The following is a 17,693-nucleotide window of genomic DNA, read 5'->3' as shown; positions in this document are numbered from 1 at the left end:
TATATATATATATCTGTATGCATGGCCTAATTTATATGTAGGATTATAGCCATCGGCCCAGCGTACTGATGCAAACGTCCGGCCTATATATTAAGGATGTGACTGTACTTAAAATACATAGGTATGCATGTGATTTTGTTTAACTGTAGACTCCATCCATTTCATTTTATTTATCTTATCTTAATATTTAAATAAACTTTAAAAAAATTATTTTAATTAGATTATAAAATTAAAAAGTTTTAAATTTAAAATTAAAATATATTTATATAATAAAAATAAAATAATTTGACTTTTTTAAATTTTAAAATAAAAATAATATAAAAAATTATATTCTAATAAAATTTTAATTTTATAATATCTTTATTTAACATTTCTTCTTTTATTTCTCAAAATCCTATAAAACATTTTAACTCAAATAATTTTATTACTATTCACAAATTATTTCACTATAATTTATTGATTTTTCAACTTATCTCATCTGTGTAACCAAATAAGGCTTAAATCTTACGTACAAGTGGTAAAAACCTTCGTATGATCAGTGGTATGCTCGTCCAAGGTTCAAATTACACTTAGTACAAACAATCTCTAGGGGCTATCATATTCTTTATCAAGGGTCTATACACCCTTGAGATTGTGATACTCTATTTTTACGTATATTTTTATTAAATGAGTATTTTAATTTAATTAAAATATTGATTCTTTTGTTTTAAATTTATCAAATTTTAATTGGATTTATTTAGTTGTAAAATTTATTTTGAGGTGCTTTCTTAATATTAATTATTGTTTGTGTTTAAATTGCTATTTAATTTAACTTCGTTTATTTTTGAATTTTGTTGTTAGTTTTTACTAGTTATTTATTTTATTTTAACGAAATACTGTGTTTAAATTATTTTATTCAATTTATTGCTTTTAAAATCACTTTCATTTGATCAATTTCTGAATTATAAATGTGAGGATTGGATCTCATTTCTTTTCTCTATTATTTCTTTTTTTTTTATTCTTTCTCTTTCTTTTCCTTTTTCTTTTCTTTCTCACCATTTTCTCCGCCTCTCTCTCTCTCTCTCTCTCTCTCTCTCTCTCTCTCTCTCTCTCTCTCTCTCTCTCTCTCTCTCTCTCTCTCTCTCTCTCTCTCTCTCTCTCTCTCTCTCTCTCTCTCTCTCTCTCTCTCTCGTTCATTTTTTTCGTTCAACCACAGCATTGTTACCATGCCGCCGTGCACTGCACCACCCCCACCATTCTCTTCCCTCCGACCAATGAACACCCTCACCAAATATCAGCCTCATCTGAGCCACCGTTAGCCGCCGTGAGCCCCACCAATCCGCACGGTTTTTGAGTCATTCTGCCGCCGTCGTTCCACCTTCAGGCACCACTTCTTCACCAACTTCTTGCTAACCTAATCCACCTATTTTTAGGTCTGATTTGTCACCGAAGCAACCACTACGAGCTCAACTCCCTTTTTACCATTTTTCACTTCCATCGTCGTTTTCGCCACTACCCACGGCCAACCACCACTTCCACTAGCTTCACAAGCACGTCTAAGTCATTCCCTATCAATCCCAAGTTTTAATTCATCTCCATTCAAAAGTGAATATTTTATAACCCATGACCACATTGTATTTTACATTGTTAAATTGTTTTTTCACCACCTTTTACAACCTCTTGATCCTTCAAAAAAATTTTTATAGTACTGTAAGTATTTTTTAAACTTCATTTAAGATTTAAATATATTTGTACTTTAACAATAAATTGTGATTGGTTGGTTATACCGGACTGAGTTCGAGAAGTCGGGGGTCGGATGGATTGAAGCACGGAATTATTTGTATGTTTGTTGATGTTGAGATTTGTTGGATATTTTGTGTCTTTATGTGTGCATTACATGGAGCATGCATGCTCATGTTTGAAGAAAAGGAAAATTGGATTTTTCGCATAATTGCATGCATGTACATGTGTTGGATATTGAAAACTAGGTTTTCATGTGTAAATCGATTTTTAGGTGCGTGTATATCATGACCTCAAGCTGAGATGAGGCATTATCTCGATGGAGCTCCTCTAGTCACTCGAAAGCCCAATATATTAAGTGACATCCTCTGAGTTATCGCTGGGCAACAACAGGAGTGAATATGATGGTAACACTCTCGTATCGACTCCGTGTCCCCTTTGTTGGCAGAGGCTAGAGGATTCTTGACTACGTATACACTAGGCATGAAACTAGGTATCGCTCGTTACGAAATCACATGCATGGTCATTACCCATGGTGTGACGAAAGAAGTCACGATGTGCGGATAACCCCTAGAAGAGGTCATGGTGTATTCGGTTAATAAAAATGGATTTTGAGTTAGACTTGGATTTTTGGGTCATTTTCTGAAAAAAATAGCGAGGAAAAGTTTTAAAGGAAATTTTTGGGCCAAATGTGATTTTTGGTGTGAGTTGAAAATGAATTATTTTTGGAAAAGATTATTTTTGGATCTCATGCATATGACATCCTGTTCATGTATATTGTTGAATTTTAATGTATTTTTATCTTGTTGGTATTGGATTATTACTTATCTATAATACCGTCTTTGGTATCCTAGACTTTGATGTAGATGAGGAGAATAAGGCAGAGCCTGACGAGGCGGCTTCGCCGGAGGACTGATTTGGAGTTGCTTGTAGTATTGAAAAATATTTTCCTTTGTTTTTATATTATGTATTTTGGATTTGTGATAATGTTAAACTTGTAGTATTTTATTACGCTTATTTTAAGTGAGTTTATATTTAAACAAAATTCTGATACTTAGTTGAAAAAATTTTTGTTACCGCTACGTTATTTTTATGTACACGTATTGTATGTATACACATTTGACACTTAACGATGGGATATGTGACCTGTGTTGTCATCATTCCGACGTTTCAATTTTTACGTGTCCATACGTGGCAGTTGAGGGTGTCATAGAGATTAGTAAGAATGATATTACTAGACACCTAATGTCAATTAAAATTAAAAGAAAAAAAAAATCTACATGCGCTAAACAATTAGCAAAGAAAAAAAAATAGGTATAGTTTAGATAATGAGATTAGATAAGATCTATGAATTATGATAGTAGAGAGAGAGAGAGAGAGAGAGAGAGAGGATCAATTAATTCATATTGATCTCTTATTAATCGTGTTGGATCAAAACAACTCCTTTTTTCCATGCATAAACCAAACCCAAATACCGAATCAACTTATAACATTGAATTTTTGTTGCTACTCATTATCTTTATATACTACACATCATATTTATTTTTATTTTTTTATTTTTTAAAAAATTATTTTTGGTTTTATTCTTCTAAACTAATTGAATTTTTCTATTCATCATCTATATATCACATATTTAGTAAGAAAAATAATAATTTAGTATATATCCATTTAGTATGAGATGTGTGAGAATGATGAATAGAATTTTTCTATATATATATATAATCATGTCCATAAAACACTATATATAAGAAAACTATTAATTTGTTATATATCAGTTATTTCTTACAAAAATAACTATTTCTTATCAAAATTAATTTATTCTTATTATAAATACTCTTATTTTATTGTAGTACTGAAATTAAGTATTATTATGAATCAAAAGCAATGGGTTTTTTTTTTTTTTTTTTTTTTTTTTTTTTTTAAACTTTCAACTGGGAAATATTTGAAGATACCATATATTTACCACATGAAATATTGAAGTACAAGGGCTGGAAGCAATAAATTGTAACATGAAGCTTCGCCAAGCAATCCACCATCACCAGAAATATATGAGTTCTGTGCATAACTTGTAGGACCAGAGGCAGTACCAGTCCCAATAGTACTTGGATTAATATAAGCTGGAGATGGAGATGGAGACACTGTTATAAATGGGTCTATCGGATCACGGGATGACACTGGAGATAATCCAGATATTGGTGAGTTTGCCTTGTGCTTATCTGCATAAAAAAAAGAAAAAAAAAACTATTCTATATTACGTACAGCACTACTTCAGATCAATCGAGTCTGATCCAAATTAATCCTAAAAGAAGTTTGGCATGCATGCAGCTGCATATATGCCATATTGATGCAGGCCTCTATAATTTACCTGGGCACTGAGAAGAACTTGCCAAACTGCAGATCAAGGAGGAATGAGGTATGCATTATGACCAGTTCGTTAATTATTAAACGTACATTATTGAAACAATTAAATTTGGTGATTTACCTTCGGAAAATTTTGCGGCCAGCATGGCCACGGTAGACGCAGGTAGTGACATTACAATTACCAGCAACAGTGCGCTGAACATATGCATCCCCGATAAAAAGACTAGATCCTTTGCACTGCAAACGAGAGCATGGGGCTGTGTTGCCAGATGGAAAACACTGCAAGCTGTGTGTGTGTGGGTCACCAAGAATTAATAAACACAGATCAATGTCAAGCTAGCGCTATATATATATATGTATACATGTAAATTAATGACCACAAATTAAAAATATATATATATATATCTCACTTGAGGTCGTCTGTTCCACAGATGCATTTGATGCAGTTGTTCGCAGTAAGAGCATAAGAACCATTTGGCACGATTAGGCTCTCATTGTACCAGTTCAGATTTGCCGAAGAACATGCTGCATGCATGCATCAATGTGTTGCACCAAAACAACCAATAAATATAAGATCAGAACTTTTGCATTTCGGCCTGCCATTGATTACACAAATATATGAACACATTCTAGTCATGGATGAAATATTCATGATTATGAGGCTCTGCAATTTTCAGATGACTTGTGCGCGGGTTCTGAAGACTGAGCACCGGTTAAGGTCTGGTACTTGGGGAAATTAGCCTCAAGAAAGAGTAGGGAAGGGCCATTGGAAAAAGAGAAATATTCAAGTCCCGACAAAAAGTTAAAGAGTCTCGAGTGAGAGAAAAATAAACTTTAAAGGATCCATAAAAATTTGTTGTTGGTCATCGATTTTTGAGGAATATTAAATTGTCAATAGAGAAATAATATTTATAGTGTTACAGTGTGTAAATCTCATATATTTATTTTGAAAAAAGTGAGTATAAATTCAATATCCAAATAAAAAAATAGTTTTTTTAATAGTAGACACTACTTTTTTTCTAAGGGAGTGCATGAGACTAGCTTGTATACTCTAAAACTGTATCTAACATTATTCTTGTCAATAAATATTATGATCTCGACATGATATTGATCTAGATATATCTATTTTTTACATTAGTTAATTATCTATGAGCAAAGTGACAAGCTAAACCAATTAATTATTAATGGAAGAGAAGTAATATCCGTTAAAAAAATCTATTCACATCTATTTTCTCATTATATTATGATGTGACATTAAATGACAGGGTCACAAGTGAAATATAATAAATTATCTTCAATTATCTAATGTCACATCATGTAATGATGAGAATATGAGAATTGACATGATAAGTAACATTACTCATATCCACTAGAGCTTATAACTGTTGGGAATTTGGACCTCCCACTAGTAACATTTTAACTTTACACTTCTTTTCCTTTTTACAAAAAGGTTGACAGAGAAATTTAACTAAAGTAAAAAATTATTAAATAAGATTTCAATTGATACACTTAAATTAAGAGGTTAAGCCTCTTATTTATAACACATGAGTCTTGCCTCTTCCTTACTCACTACCGATGTGAGAGTCCAAAGAGCAATACTCAACAAGAATTTGTTCCGAACTTACGCATCCAAAACTTGAACCTACCATTACAGCTTACTAGCTAAATGTTGTTCTGACCTGAAATTGGAATAGCTAGTATGTCTCCAGGATCAACCACAGTTTGTCCGAGCCCATTGATGGCCTCCAAATCCATGACAGTGGCGCCGAATTCCTGCCCAATACTGCTCAAGCTCTCTCCTCTCTGCACCACATACGACATGTACACTCTGGTGATCCCATTGTTATTGTTGTTGAAGCATGTGCATGGCAATGGTATCACGAGGCTTTGGCTGTCAAACAAAGGGTTCTTCGCATTGATGCCATTCACAATCCCAATTTGCTCAGCACTAACAAGCCCTCCATATCCATCTGCTATGGATTCTGCAGTGTCAGCTGCGCGAACTATATATTCGGTTGACACAGATCGCCTGATACCATCCACGCAGGGACACGAAATGGGTATTTTCACAAGGGAATTAGCTCGAAGAACATTGTTCCCAAGGGTTGGTATTGCAGGGGTGATGGAGTTTGTGGCAAGGATATCAGTAATACTTACTTGGAATCGATATGCAATCTCTGAGATTTTGGAGTCAAAGGGTAAAATATAAGAGAGAAGAGAGGTGCATGAGTCTGAAGATCTACATGGTTCAATGACAGATTTTGCATGCATTAGAGAAGGAAGAATGAAGAATATTGAAAGAATGGGGAGGAGTAAAGGAAGTAGAAGTTGCTGCAATAGATTGCTCATCGTGCTAAGTTGCTACCTTCTAGCTAGCTTGGATGGTGTTGAAACACAAAGTGTTGGAGAGCTTCATCTTCTGCGTTGTTTCAATCATTTTGGGCTGGAAAAAGTTGTTAGGTGCATGCATTAAACTTGCTGAAAAACATGGGGGCATTCTGGATAACTGAAGAGAAACTTTGAAAGGAGGATATGATGGTAATTAGGTAGGGCATCTAACACTCGGGTAGATGTGCTGAGACCAACCAGTCATATCAAGAGATAACTCAGTAGATCATTGGGTAATTGTTCAGATAGGCATGGAATCATTTGGATCATGTCAAGTCCTTCTCGATGATCCAGATCATGAAAAAGGCAAAAACATAATAAATTAAAAACAAACGATGATAATTAGTACAACCCAGTTGACATATTCATCAGCCTCATCTAATTAATTATGAATCTGGACATTGTCGTATTTCATGTCAAACACAATCGGGTGTGTCATCATGTAAAGAAGAAAATGAAAAGAGCCATGAATCACTCAAGTTCCCATACCCATAACGAGTCCAATCTACTCCTCGATGATCTCTATATGCATGTGTTTACAAGATTACATATATGCATGCATGACCTGATCTATCTCGGTTTAAGGTCTAAAACATACTTAAACGAGGTTTCTATTTTTCTTTTCTATTTGAACTAAATTGACTGCTTTGGATCAGTTGAGGGCCGATTTGGGCGGTCAAGTTGTGGAGGTAAAAATCTATACTTAGAAGCGAAGGCGCGCAAAAAGAAATATTTAAAGTGATTTAAAAAATATTTTAAAAAATACACAAAAAAAGATAATATATATTAAAAGAAAAATAACTTTTTTCATCAACTGAACTCATCGCAAAATACACAAAACACGTCACGATTATTTATTAGCGACTCATTTTATATTTTTTATGAGGAATTTAGACGATATAAAAAGTTATTTTTATTATAATTATATATATATATATATATATTGCACTTCTTGGCCTCCTAGCAATCCCAAGATAACGAAAGAGATCCAAAGTGTGGAGACATGATAGATGGATGAAATTAATTAGGATAAGATGACCAAGGAAGATGCATGCAAGTGTGGTCACACCGCACATGCGAATCCGATCATTATGGTGGAATGTTGGATTTATAGACAAGCGCAATGATATATAATTTTTTTACCGTTATTTTACAATTTATTTTCAAAGAACCAATACAATCATGTCACTTTATTAAAAATAAATTTTAATATTATAAAATTATTCTTTATTTTATGTAAAATTATAAAATATTTGTAAATTCCTTGTCGACACGCTAATTTGACACGTGGGTTCCAACCAGTAAGGATAGTTTTCTTAAATATAAAAAGTTCAAATTACCTTTACATGCATGATTTATAATTTAAGGATTTGATAATGAAAGTCTTTCCATTCATCTTATTTTATTATAATTTTTTTAAATTTTTATATAAAATAAAATAAGTAATTTAATTTTTTTAAATATTAAAATAATATTATTATTAAAAAATAATATTTTAATAATATTTTATTTTAATTTTAATTTTTATATAAAATTATTTTTTTAATATTAAAATAATAATAATATTAAAAAATAATATTTTAATAGATGGAGGTATTAAATATTAAAAAAAGGTGGAGGTATCCATCACACATCCCATGAGTGCATCACACGATGGATGGCATTGCAACCTAATCTTTCCAAAAGGGATTGCAGCTACCCATGAGGGGGTGGGTGGTCACACTGATTTGGTTATAGATATAAGATGGAATTAAATTAAAAGTTAAATAAAATATTATTAAAATATAATTTTTATTTTAAAATTAAAAAAAATTAAATTATTTTTAACATTTATTTAAAAGTTTAAAAAAATTATAATAATTAAATAAGATTATATAATTTGTAAAAACAAACTAAGCATAGTTGAAATTTGTGTTTGCAAGCCATCCTGTCAAATTATAAGAATTAGACTATATAGGTTAACATGAATATGATAATCATATTTAATTAAACAAGTTAAATTCTAAAATTTTAATAAGATTCGCGACACGACACAATTTGCATAACCTATTTGATAATAAATTTTTATTAGGTTAACTAAGAAAAATCCATTTAACTCTTTTTAATTTGTTCAATTCATTTTAACTCGTTTTATTTTTTTTATATAAATAAATAGAATTGACTCGTATATTTATATGTCGATAATTATATAAATTATTTATAATTAAAATTAAATTCATAATAAAATATTTTATGATTAATATCAAAATTAATAATATAGAGAAAATATTTTCATAAAATAATTAAATAGTCAAATAGTATTATTAATAGGATGAGGGGTGCTAGCACCGCTCAAACTTTCCGCTAATTAGATTTTAGTTTTTTTTTTCTTTTTATATTTTTTAATATATTTAAATATTTTAAAAAATAAAAAATGCATCAATAGAAATTTATATCTCATCTTTCACGTTAAGAGAGAACTTAACCTCTACTAGAATCAAGATTAGGTCTTGTATTTACACTTAAAAAAAAGATTATTTCTTGTAAAACGATTTGAAAAAATCTAGTTGTAAGTATAATTGTGTATTAATTTACGTATTAATTTAATATAATTAGTTAAAAAATAAATTTTATTAAAAATAATGTTAATTTAAATTTTAATTATGAAAAAATTAATATTAATGTGTAAATTAGTATGCAACTGTGTTCATATGTGACAAAACTCAAAAGATTTACTTATCGTTACTCTAATTTTTAATCCCATACGAAACCTTCCGAAACCTACAAAACAGTAGGAGCAACAGCCACTCCGCCGGTCAAACGCCGTCGGAATTTTTATCCCGCGCACCACCATCTGAATTTCAGGCACCATGACTCGAGGCCACCACCAAAAACCGCCTCCGGAGCCCTCAAACTCACGCGTCGCCAATCGGACCAAGCGCAAGCACCGCCATGCTGACGCCGAAGAATCCCATTGCAGTGATAAGAATAGCAACCGCACTAAGAAGCGCAGAAGCGGAATAGTCGCCGGACTGGAAACCCAAACTCTAATACCCTATTCGCCTCGGATCTTACCCAATTGTAACCGGTTCGACCACTTGAGTTCGTCGCCAAGAAAGCGCAGGAAGAAAAGGGTTAGAAACTCGAGAGCTACAGAGGGTACCTACCGCAAATGGGTTTCCTCCTCCCGCGATTTTTCGAACTGCAAAGGTAATACATGGCTCTAACAGTAACTTCTTTTTTTTCTTTTTAATTATAACCATAAATTATACGTTCAAATGTTTGTATTCCAATTACCAAGTTTAGTTGAACTATTTTCATTTTTAGCTGTATAATTGATTGTCAATACGTGCAATATTTCCTAGTAAATTCACATCTTAGTTCATAAACTTTTGTTTTTGGTTTTTTGCCAGTTTACTTCCGTGAATTTTCAAATGCTGGAAAAGAAAACGTCTTGACTTAAAAGTGCATAATTTGAAGTTGTAGTTAAATTTGTATTATGTTGGTTACATTTTGACCGCTGGTAATTTGGATTTTTTTTTGGTGATCTACAGTCCAGCAAGTTACAAAAAATCCAACTTTAATGAGGTCTTCTAATGGCGTCTTTCGTTTGAGAAAAAAAAAATATATATATATATATACGAATAATCCTATGGATTTTCTTTCTTTCCTCTTAGTTAGTACTATATGACTACTTTGAAGTTACGCATCAAAACCATGTGGAATTGAGTGACAGCATTTTGACTTGATCAAAGATTGCATTATTCTAATGATCCTGCAATAAGGCCGCTTGAGGATGAACTGATATTCATAATGGAATAATGATTAACTATACTTCGGAACTAACAATAAATGAAAATTGAATATAAAAAGTAAACAAAAGGGCATAATTACTTGATCTTAACTGTACATCATTGCATTCGCGTCCTAAGGTTTTCTCAAAGAAAGGTGTCTGCGCAAAATTTGGAGCCTTACACTTGGTCCTAACTGTACAGCATCACATTCGTAGCCTAAGGTTTTCCAAAGAAAGGTGTCTAACCTATGAGGAATTGAATTTCACTATGGGATCATTTCAATTTTATTATCCAAACAATTATGGTAAGGAAATTACACTCTTCTCCCCAAACTATCACCCCTTTTGCAATTAGCAAACTACAAGTAGGTTTCAATCTGCACCATAAACTAATGCTGCCTAGTCTATTTTTGTTCATGCTAAGATCTTAACTGAGGGTTTAAATGTGCACCCTAAGATTATGCCACTTGATGTGTTTTTGTGGGTGCAGTGTTTTGCATTACAAAAGGGGTGGTAGTTTGGGTTTTCAAAGTATAATTGCCCAAAGAATGATTTTTTTTCATAACTAATAATTGAAGATTACCATCTCTTTCTTCTATTTTGTCTCTCTTTGATTTTGTGGTAAAATTATTGTAGACTGTTTGACCCTTGTACTCCCCCATCCCTGGGTCTCTGTCATATCTATCTATCTATCTATCTATCTATCTGTTTGTGTTTGTGGTGGGTGGGCATGGTGGGCTAGACACATATTTATCACTTTTGTTCTGCCATAACCATTTTCATCTCCTCTGCAGATAAGCTTGTGATTGTTTCATACAATATACTAGGTGTCAACAATGCATCAAACCATCCAGATTTGTATTGTAAAGTCCCTCCCGAGTTCTTGGAGTGGGATCAGCGAAAAATCCTTATACGCGAGGAGATCAATAATTACAAAGCAAGCATTCTGTGTTTCCAGGTAAATTATGTGCTTTTCATTGTCTATGCACATATGTATATGCAGAATTGTTCTTGTTGTCTGTGTGGTTGTTTGTGAGCGTTTTAAATTATCAAAAGGGAATTGAGATAACATTTTTTTCTTGTTCTTTGACATTCATTGTGAACTGTTATAACATTTATACATAGGCTTTCCTAGAACTTAAAGCTAATTCGCTCAGATTCCTTTATGAATGGTGGATGATATTAATTTCATACAGTTGCAAGAGTTGAATTCTTATTTGTTAAAAAACCTAAAGCTATTGGTTTGATATCATGAGAAAAGAAATTACTGTGATATAGTGTTGCTTGATCTCTTTTAATCAAGATTTTTCTATTTGAGTCGGTTGTTTGCAATACTGTGAATGCTTCTCATTTTTTTTAAGGGAAAATAGGTGAGCCTTACTCTGTTACGTAGCTTCTCTGTGATCTATCTTTAGGTAGTTGAAAGTTGAATCTGCTTTCTAACAATCATCTAAGATTCATATCATATCAGCTACATATTCAAGGGCACTTGAGATTGAGGCTTATTTCAATGGTTTTTTTTCTTTTCCATTTTCATTCTCATACCCACTCTCACGGTAGCAGGAGGTTGATCGTTTTGAAGATTTAGATGATCTTTTTCAAACAGAAGGCTTCGTAGGTGTTTACAAGGTAAACTAAGTTATTTTTTATGATTATGTCTAGCCCAACTACTGTGTTTTCGTTGTGAAATCCAGATTAGTTACTTAAAACTGATTTACAGGCTCGAACTGGTGAAGCATATGATGGGTGTGCAATATTCTGGAAAGACAAATTGTAAGGCCTTGACCCTTTTGTAAAGTGTGAACTCCTTTTGTCTTACTATAGTCTTAACTTATGGTGATTCAAGTAATTAGTTTTATCATGCAACTCATCTGTTATTTATCTTATTGGAATTAACTTTTTTGTTCACCTCTTTTCTTTCTTCTTTTATTACGGTAAATTCAAACTTCAAACATCTAGAAAGAAGCATGGATGCATTTCCATTTTTTATTTTGAGCATGCATTTTACCATCTTGCAACTTCAGTTATATAGCTAAAGAGCACATCTTTTGTGGTAAGCTTAATTATTCTTGTTCATTATCATTTTCAATATATTGAATATCATAATTTTACCAAAATCATATTCGGAGCAGATTTACCCTTTTGCATCAAGAAAACATAGAGTTCAGGAGTTTTGGCCTTCGTGACAATGTTGCTCAACTGTGTGTTTTAGAGGTATGCAGAGTTCAATTTATTGTAATCTGGTTTTCCTTTGATCTCTTCCGCTGATGTTAATTTGAAACAAGCTACCCATATACTAAAATTTGTATAATTCAACCACAGTGTTGGTAAGTAACGGTTTTATACATTTCTATTTATCATACACAGCTGATTCAGAATCAATCAGAGTCTAAATATACCCAAGCATCCATGTAAGTTATATTTTGTTATGCTTGTATTTGTTGTGTATATGCATAAAAAATCTCATGCAACTGGGGAAAAAGTATGAGCATTATGAAATTTGATATCTTACTTCATTGGGGCTGAACTGAGAAGAGATGAGCCTCATGTGTGTCTCTATCATTTTACACCATTATATGCTTTCTATTTTAATTTATTCTTCTTATAAAAATGTAAGATATTGAAAAGTACTGGTTGAAACAAAATAAGTTAAAAAAAAAAAAACTGGAAAGTCTTCTGCCGAGCTTGCTTTAAGAGAACTCCCTAGAGTCTAATGATAAAATATTATGGGAGAAACCTTCAACCCATCCTTTATAAAAACACAAACGAACGCAATTTCACCCTCACCTGTGCATATATCCTGAAGAAGTTTTGCTGCTGGAAAATGTAGTATTTGAATCCATGAACAAAGTTACTTTTTGCTTTGTCTTTGACAGTTTAACCTGAAGGTTGCAAAATTTTTCTTGCACACATGAGAAAAAAAAAAATTCTGCACCACAAAATTTCTACAAGAATTTTGCCTTCTTGTTCACTCATACCGTTTGACATACCTTGCTGATTATACGAAGCAAGGTGTTATTTCATATGTAATCTGTTTTAAACTATTATTATTCATAAGATTTATTTTTACGTGTAAAAAAAAGATTGATATATGTACTTGTGATTTTTCCTCTCTAAGTGCTGTACGTAGTTTGTCATAACAAGTCAATATATTAGTCTGTTATCTATGTTATTTAGGAGAACATATTGCCACTTTAATCACTGACTGAAGCAAACAACTATAGGTCTCCGCCCATTCAAAATCGAAGGTTACTGGTTGGAAATATACATGTACTGTTCAACCCAAATCGTGGAGACATCAAGCTAGGTCAGGTACTGACTGTTTTACTCACTGCAAAGAAGGCAAAATTCCTGTAGAATGTTTTCAGATTGGGGATTCTCAAGAGTTTATAGTTCCCTTTCCCCTCTCTGCTTGTACATATGTGCTGTGTGTGCAAGTACCTGTGCGTCTGCTTTTTTTTTTCTCTTAATTTGTTCTCCCTTTTTTTTTTGGGAATAGAAATAGCGTCAAACTATATCTTTGAACTCATGGTTGTGATGCCATGATATTCTGTTGCATCAACTTACTAGAAAAGATCAAGGATATTTTGATTTTCAATCAGATCTCTGTGTGCTTCTTATTTTGACTGTGGGAGTATCTTAGCATCCAATCTACAATGGTGTAGGTCCGAATGTTTCTTGAAAGAGCTTACAAGCTATCACAGGAATGGGGTGACATCCCAGTAGTAATTGGTGGGGATCTAAATAGCATTCCGCAGGTGAGATCTGGCAAGGACATTATTGACCAAACAGTTTCCAATTTGAGATACAATGCTAAATCTAAATTTCATTATCACTTTATTATATCTTAAGTTTTCTTTTCATCCTGTGGTCAGAGTCCAATTTATCAGTTTCTGGCCTCATCAGAGGTGAGTTCTCATTCTTCTAGTTGGTCAAGCCAGTAATCCTTGTATGTTTGTTTTTCCACATTCCTGGGACGGCCTGAGTTTTCTACGCCAGTTGGGGAGGGGGTTCTTATATGACTTGCTTAAGTTGCTGTAATTTTTTGCAGTTGGATGTCCAACTACATGACCGCAGGAAAATTTCAGGGCAGCTTGAATATCCATTTCAGTGTAGAGACTTCAGATTTCAGAATGAGAATGCAGCCAGGTATTTTCTGGAATTCCTGGCGATTGATCTTGGATTCTTGGTCATTAAATTGATGCGACATGGACTTAAAACAATTCAATCTCTTAAGTTCCTTTTCATCTGAGCACCTATATGTTCAAATAAATATATAATTAAATTGAGCACACTGTCAGATATCAGATATGTAAATGAGATCCTTTGAAATTTAGAATGGGGTTGTTTCCCATCACTATAAATAAAAAAAATAAAAAAAATAAAAAAAAAAAACATTGTAATATATGAAAGGAGAGCATCTGCTTGTGTGTGTGTGTGTACATATTTATGTATGTATGTATCCTGTTCAGTTATCTATTTTATTCATCAAAAAAATGTATGTATCCTGTTCTTTGGAAAGAAACTGCGGTTCTGAGTCTCTTGCCCACGTCCAGAGGCTGGAGTGACCCCGTAGGTGGAAAAAAAGGCTCACTCTTAAATATGAACAGAATTATGAAGAGGCATTCATCCTTCACCCTTTCTGTATTTTTCATGGAAGTGTACTTTAATAAAATACAAGGCAGGTTTCCATTGCATCTTCAATGTTTATAGTATGGTGGTAAATATTAAGCAATTCATGTTATTTGTCATCACTATCACAGTTACTATAATTTGATTGGTTTATATCAGACGTTGTGCTTGGATGCCCATCCCAAAGCCATTGTTGTATAGATGGAGTGATGAAGAATTAAGGCTTGCAACCGGTACTGGAGGAGTCACCCATGTTCAACACCAATTAAAGCTCTGCAGTGCATATATTGGGGTTCCTGTAAGATGCCTGTATCTTCTCATAATTTCTTGTATACGTCAAATTTTCAAGTTCTGTCGGGATATTGCAATTTACTTAGTCAAGGGAAGTAGATATGTACTTGATGAATCTTGAGGTTGATGCCTGACACAAGTGAGAGACCATGAATACTGCAATCTCCTTAAAGAAGAAATTTGTATGATTGACAGACATGTATGTCAGCGTCTTGCACAGGAAGTCTTCCAAAATATTTGTGACAGCAGTGTCTCCTTTACACGTCTCCTGTTCAGCTAAATATTTTCCTTTGTGTATTTCTTTCCGTTTTTTATTGTAATCCATACTTAAATGATGCAGGGAAGCTCTACAACTAGAGATAATCATGGGGAACCCTTGGCAACGTCATACCACTCTAAGTTTATGGGAACAGTTGATTATATTTGGTAGTTCAATTTTAACAAAAAAATAAAATTATATAATACTATGTTTTCCTCTGAAAATTTTGTTAATGATGTAGGCATACAGAAGAACTTGTTCCTGTGAGAGTTCTCGAGACCTTACCCATTAATAGTTTAAGAAGAAGTGGAGGGCTCCCAAGTGAGGTACCTTTCATCTCTGTAACTACTGAGCTTGATCTATCACGTCATACTTAAATTATGTAAATATTTTGTTTGAGATGCTTCTCTTGCAATATTATGGGAGTTTTTTAAAGTTGGTAGCAAATTGTATTTTAGCATCTTAATTCTTCAAAAAAAAAAAAGTAGATTTGGATATGGTCATTTCTACATCAGTCACAATTCCGATATGGCCATTTCTACATCAGTCACAATTCTTCTCCCGGACTTTTGGAAGAGTATGCTCTATAGTTTTTATGTGTGTAAGACACATGGGTTGTAAATGGAACAGCTGGTGGAGGGTGACAGTAATCTCAATTTCCTGGACCACCTCATTTTTGTCTTTAATTCAACGAAGTGTAAGCAACATAAAGTTTCAGCTAATAGGTGGAAAGGAGGAGATATCATAAATGATGTCTAGTAGCTCTTTTTTTCTGGAAAATTATTAAGTACTCCAGAAGTATGGCTGATGTGGTACTTCCATCCTATCGTAAAATGTCATGCTATTAAAATTACTTATATAAGCACTAATATTTAATGACATGATATCTTCTAATGGGATGAGAGGGTTACAGTGTCTGTATTCTTAGAGTTCCCAGTAGTTACTTGTTTTTGATACTACGAGTAATGGTTTGGGGTCCTAAAGGCCAGGTAGTCATGTTACAATGCAGGGATTACTTTGCATGGATATACACCAAATTCAGCACATGATATTCATCTAGTGTTTTGTAGTTTTTTATGCAAATTGTTTGTGACATCACTGAATGATGATTGGCCTATATTATCTTTCGTCTAATAGACGAGGCTAGCCATTTAAATATATGCAGTTATAAATTATGTGAGCTTGTTACATGATCTGTGGTAGCCATATAAGGCTGGATTCATGAAGTATCAATGTAAATTTGCAGAAATGGGGCAGCGACCATCTTGCTCTTGTGTGTGAATTGGCTTTTGCAGATGATGTCAAAGGAACCAAATAGTGCTGCTTCCGAATCAACCCTGTGCACCGGGGTGTGTTCATTCTACAAAGCTCTATTTCTTGGGGTTCCAAAGGTTTTGGAAACCAGCTATATGCCACGTTTTGATGGTGGGTACTTCTTAGGCATTGTTTATTCTGTCCTGCAAAGGTGGGACTCTCCATGTTTTACATTTTGGTAGGATTTTCATGTCGAATCAACTTCACCATGTTAGAAGAAGCATTATAATATATCTGAACAGAATTCATTCTAACGGTAAATGTTAATGGAACTTTAAATGCAACTTTGATGCCGCTTCCATTGTGTGTATGTCCCAATGTAGCCTTGAAACTTCAATTTTACAATTTATGGGCATGCCATATTGTGTTACTGTGCTCATCTGATTCATGTACCTTTTATGTGCTACAATTTTGGTGAGATGGAAGTTTTTCATTTGTGGTTTCTATGCAATTCTGAACCCTCTTTAATGTGTTTCATGTTTTGAGATATACAGTAGCTACTGAGCCTTGGGATGGCAATACGTGATACAACCCGTGAATCCAACACGAACACAATACGAAATTAGCAAGTTTGGGTTTGATGTTAACGGGTTCAGGTTAAAACAGGTTGACCCGTTAAGATGTAATTTATAAATAGGTCAACCTGCTTGACACAAAATCAGCCCATTTAGAATTTATTTCAAAATTAAAATTTTATTATTGTTAAGTTATAATATTGGTATTTTTTAGTGTACTTATGTTTTTATGTTGGGATTGTAATTTTAGATTTATGTCCATTTTTTATTGTATGGTTTATAATATTGTGATTATTAATAAATATAAATTTTAACTTTTATTTAAAATTATGTTAATAAGGCCAAATGAGTTATGCATTTTAGTTCAACTCATTTATATGAAACAAACAGATTTAAATGAATTATATCGTGTTAACATATTTCTAGTATGAGTCAAAATAAA

At 33.0% G+C, this 17,693-nt stretch overlaps 2 protein-coding genes across 5 annotated transcripts; one reads left to right on the top strand and one right to left on the bottom strand.

Moving 5' to 3' along the window:
- Positions 1-3,658: 3,658 nt before the first annotated feature.
- Positions 3,659-6,603, bottom strand: LOC122295855 (lysM domain-containing GPI-anchored protein 1-like). The gene is made up of 5 exons (XM_043105108.1): positions 5,760-6,603; positions 4,491-4,605; positions 4,202-4,366; positions 4,085-4,110; positions 3,659-3,935 (listed from the first exon to the last, which is right to left on the bottom strand). The coding sequence occupies exons 1-5, from the start codon at positions 6,427-6,429 to the stop codon at positions 3,679-3,681; spliced, it is 1,233 nt and encodes a 410-aa protein (XP_042961042.1). The 5' UTR covers positions 6,430-6,603; the 3' UTR covers positions 3,659-3,678.
- Positions 6,604-9,170: 2,567 nt separating this feature from the next.
- Positions 9,171-17,020, top strand: LOC122297164 (carbon catabolite repressor protein 4 homolog 5). Of its 4 annotated transcripts, none has more exons than XR_006238674.1 (14): positions 9,171-9,657; positions 11,035-11,198; positions 11,801-11,869; positions 11,961-12,013; positions 12,373-12,454; positions 12,608-12,651; positions 13,465-13,552; positions 13,906-13,998; positions 14,116-14,148; positions 14,292-14,389; positions 15,032-15,181; positions 15,263-15,362; positions 15,504-15,748; positions 16,669-16,734. XR_006238674.1 is itself a non-coding variant. In XM_043107095.1 (14 exons), exons 1-14 carry the CDS (start codon positions 9,318-9,320, stop codon positions 16,738-16,740), a joined length of 1,443 nt encoding a protein of 480 aa, XP_042963029.1. In that variant the 5' UTR covers positions 9,171-9,317; the 3' UTR covers positions 16,741-17,020. The 4 variants fall into 4 exon arrangements, 2 of the variants coding, with proteins under 2 accessions (XP_042963029.1, XP_042963028.1); XR_006238675.1 differs by lacking the exon at positions 16,669-16,734 and having other exon boundaries at positions 15,504-15,589; positions 15,664-15,697; XM_043107095.1 differs by lacking the exon at positions 15,263-15,362 and having other exon boundaries at positions 11,804-11,869; positions 15,032-15,170; positions 15,504-15,589; positions 15,664-15,748; positions 16,669-17,020.
- Positions 17,021-17,693: the final 673 nt, after the last annotated feature.

This window comes from Carya illinoinensis, chromosome 15, assembly GCF_018687715.1.
Source record: "Carya illinoinensis cultivar Pawnee chromosome 15, C.illinoinensisPawnee_v1, whole genome shotgun sequence".
Classification (NCBI taxonomy): domain Eukaryota; kingdom Viridiplantae; phylum Streptophyta; class Magnoliopsida; order Fagales; family Juglandaceae; genus Carya; species Carya illinoinensis.
This window is presented reverse-complemented; position numbering and strand designations above follow the sequence as displayed.

Bases quoted from the DNA above. Each gene is read 5' to 3' on its own strand.
- LOC122297164 (XM_043107094.1), top strand. From the start codon at position 9,318: ATGACTCGAGGCCACCACCAAAAACCGCCTCCGGAGCCCTCAAACTCA. The intron at 9,658-11,034 runs GTAATACATGGC...TCTCCTCTGCAG, and splicing joins CGATTTTTCGAACTGCAAAG to ATAAGCTTGTGATTGTTTCA. The intron at 14,149-14,291 runs GTGAGTTCTCAT...AATTTTTTGCAG, and splicing joins AGTTTCTGGCCTCATCAGAG to TTGGATGTCCAACTACATGA.
- LOC122295855 (XM_043105108.1), bottom strand. From the start codon at position 6,429: ATGAGCAATCTATTGCAGCAACTTCTACTTCCTTTACTCCTCCCCATT. The intron at 4,606-5,759 runs GTCAGAACAACA...GCATGCATGCAG, and splicing joins ACTAGCTATTCCAATTTCAG to CATGTTCTTCGGCAAATCTG. The intron at 3,936-4,084 runs GTAAATTATAGA...TTTTTTATGCAG, and splicing joins AAGTTCTTCTCAGTGCCCAG to ATAAGCACAAGGCAAACTCA.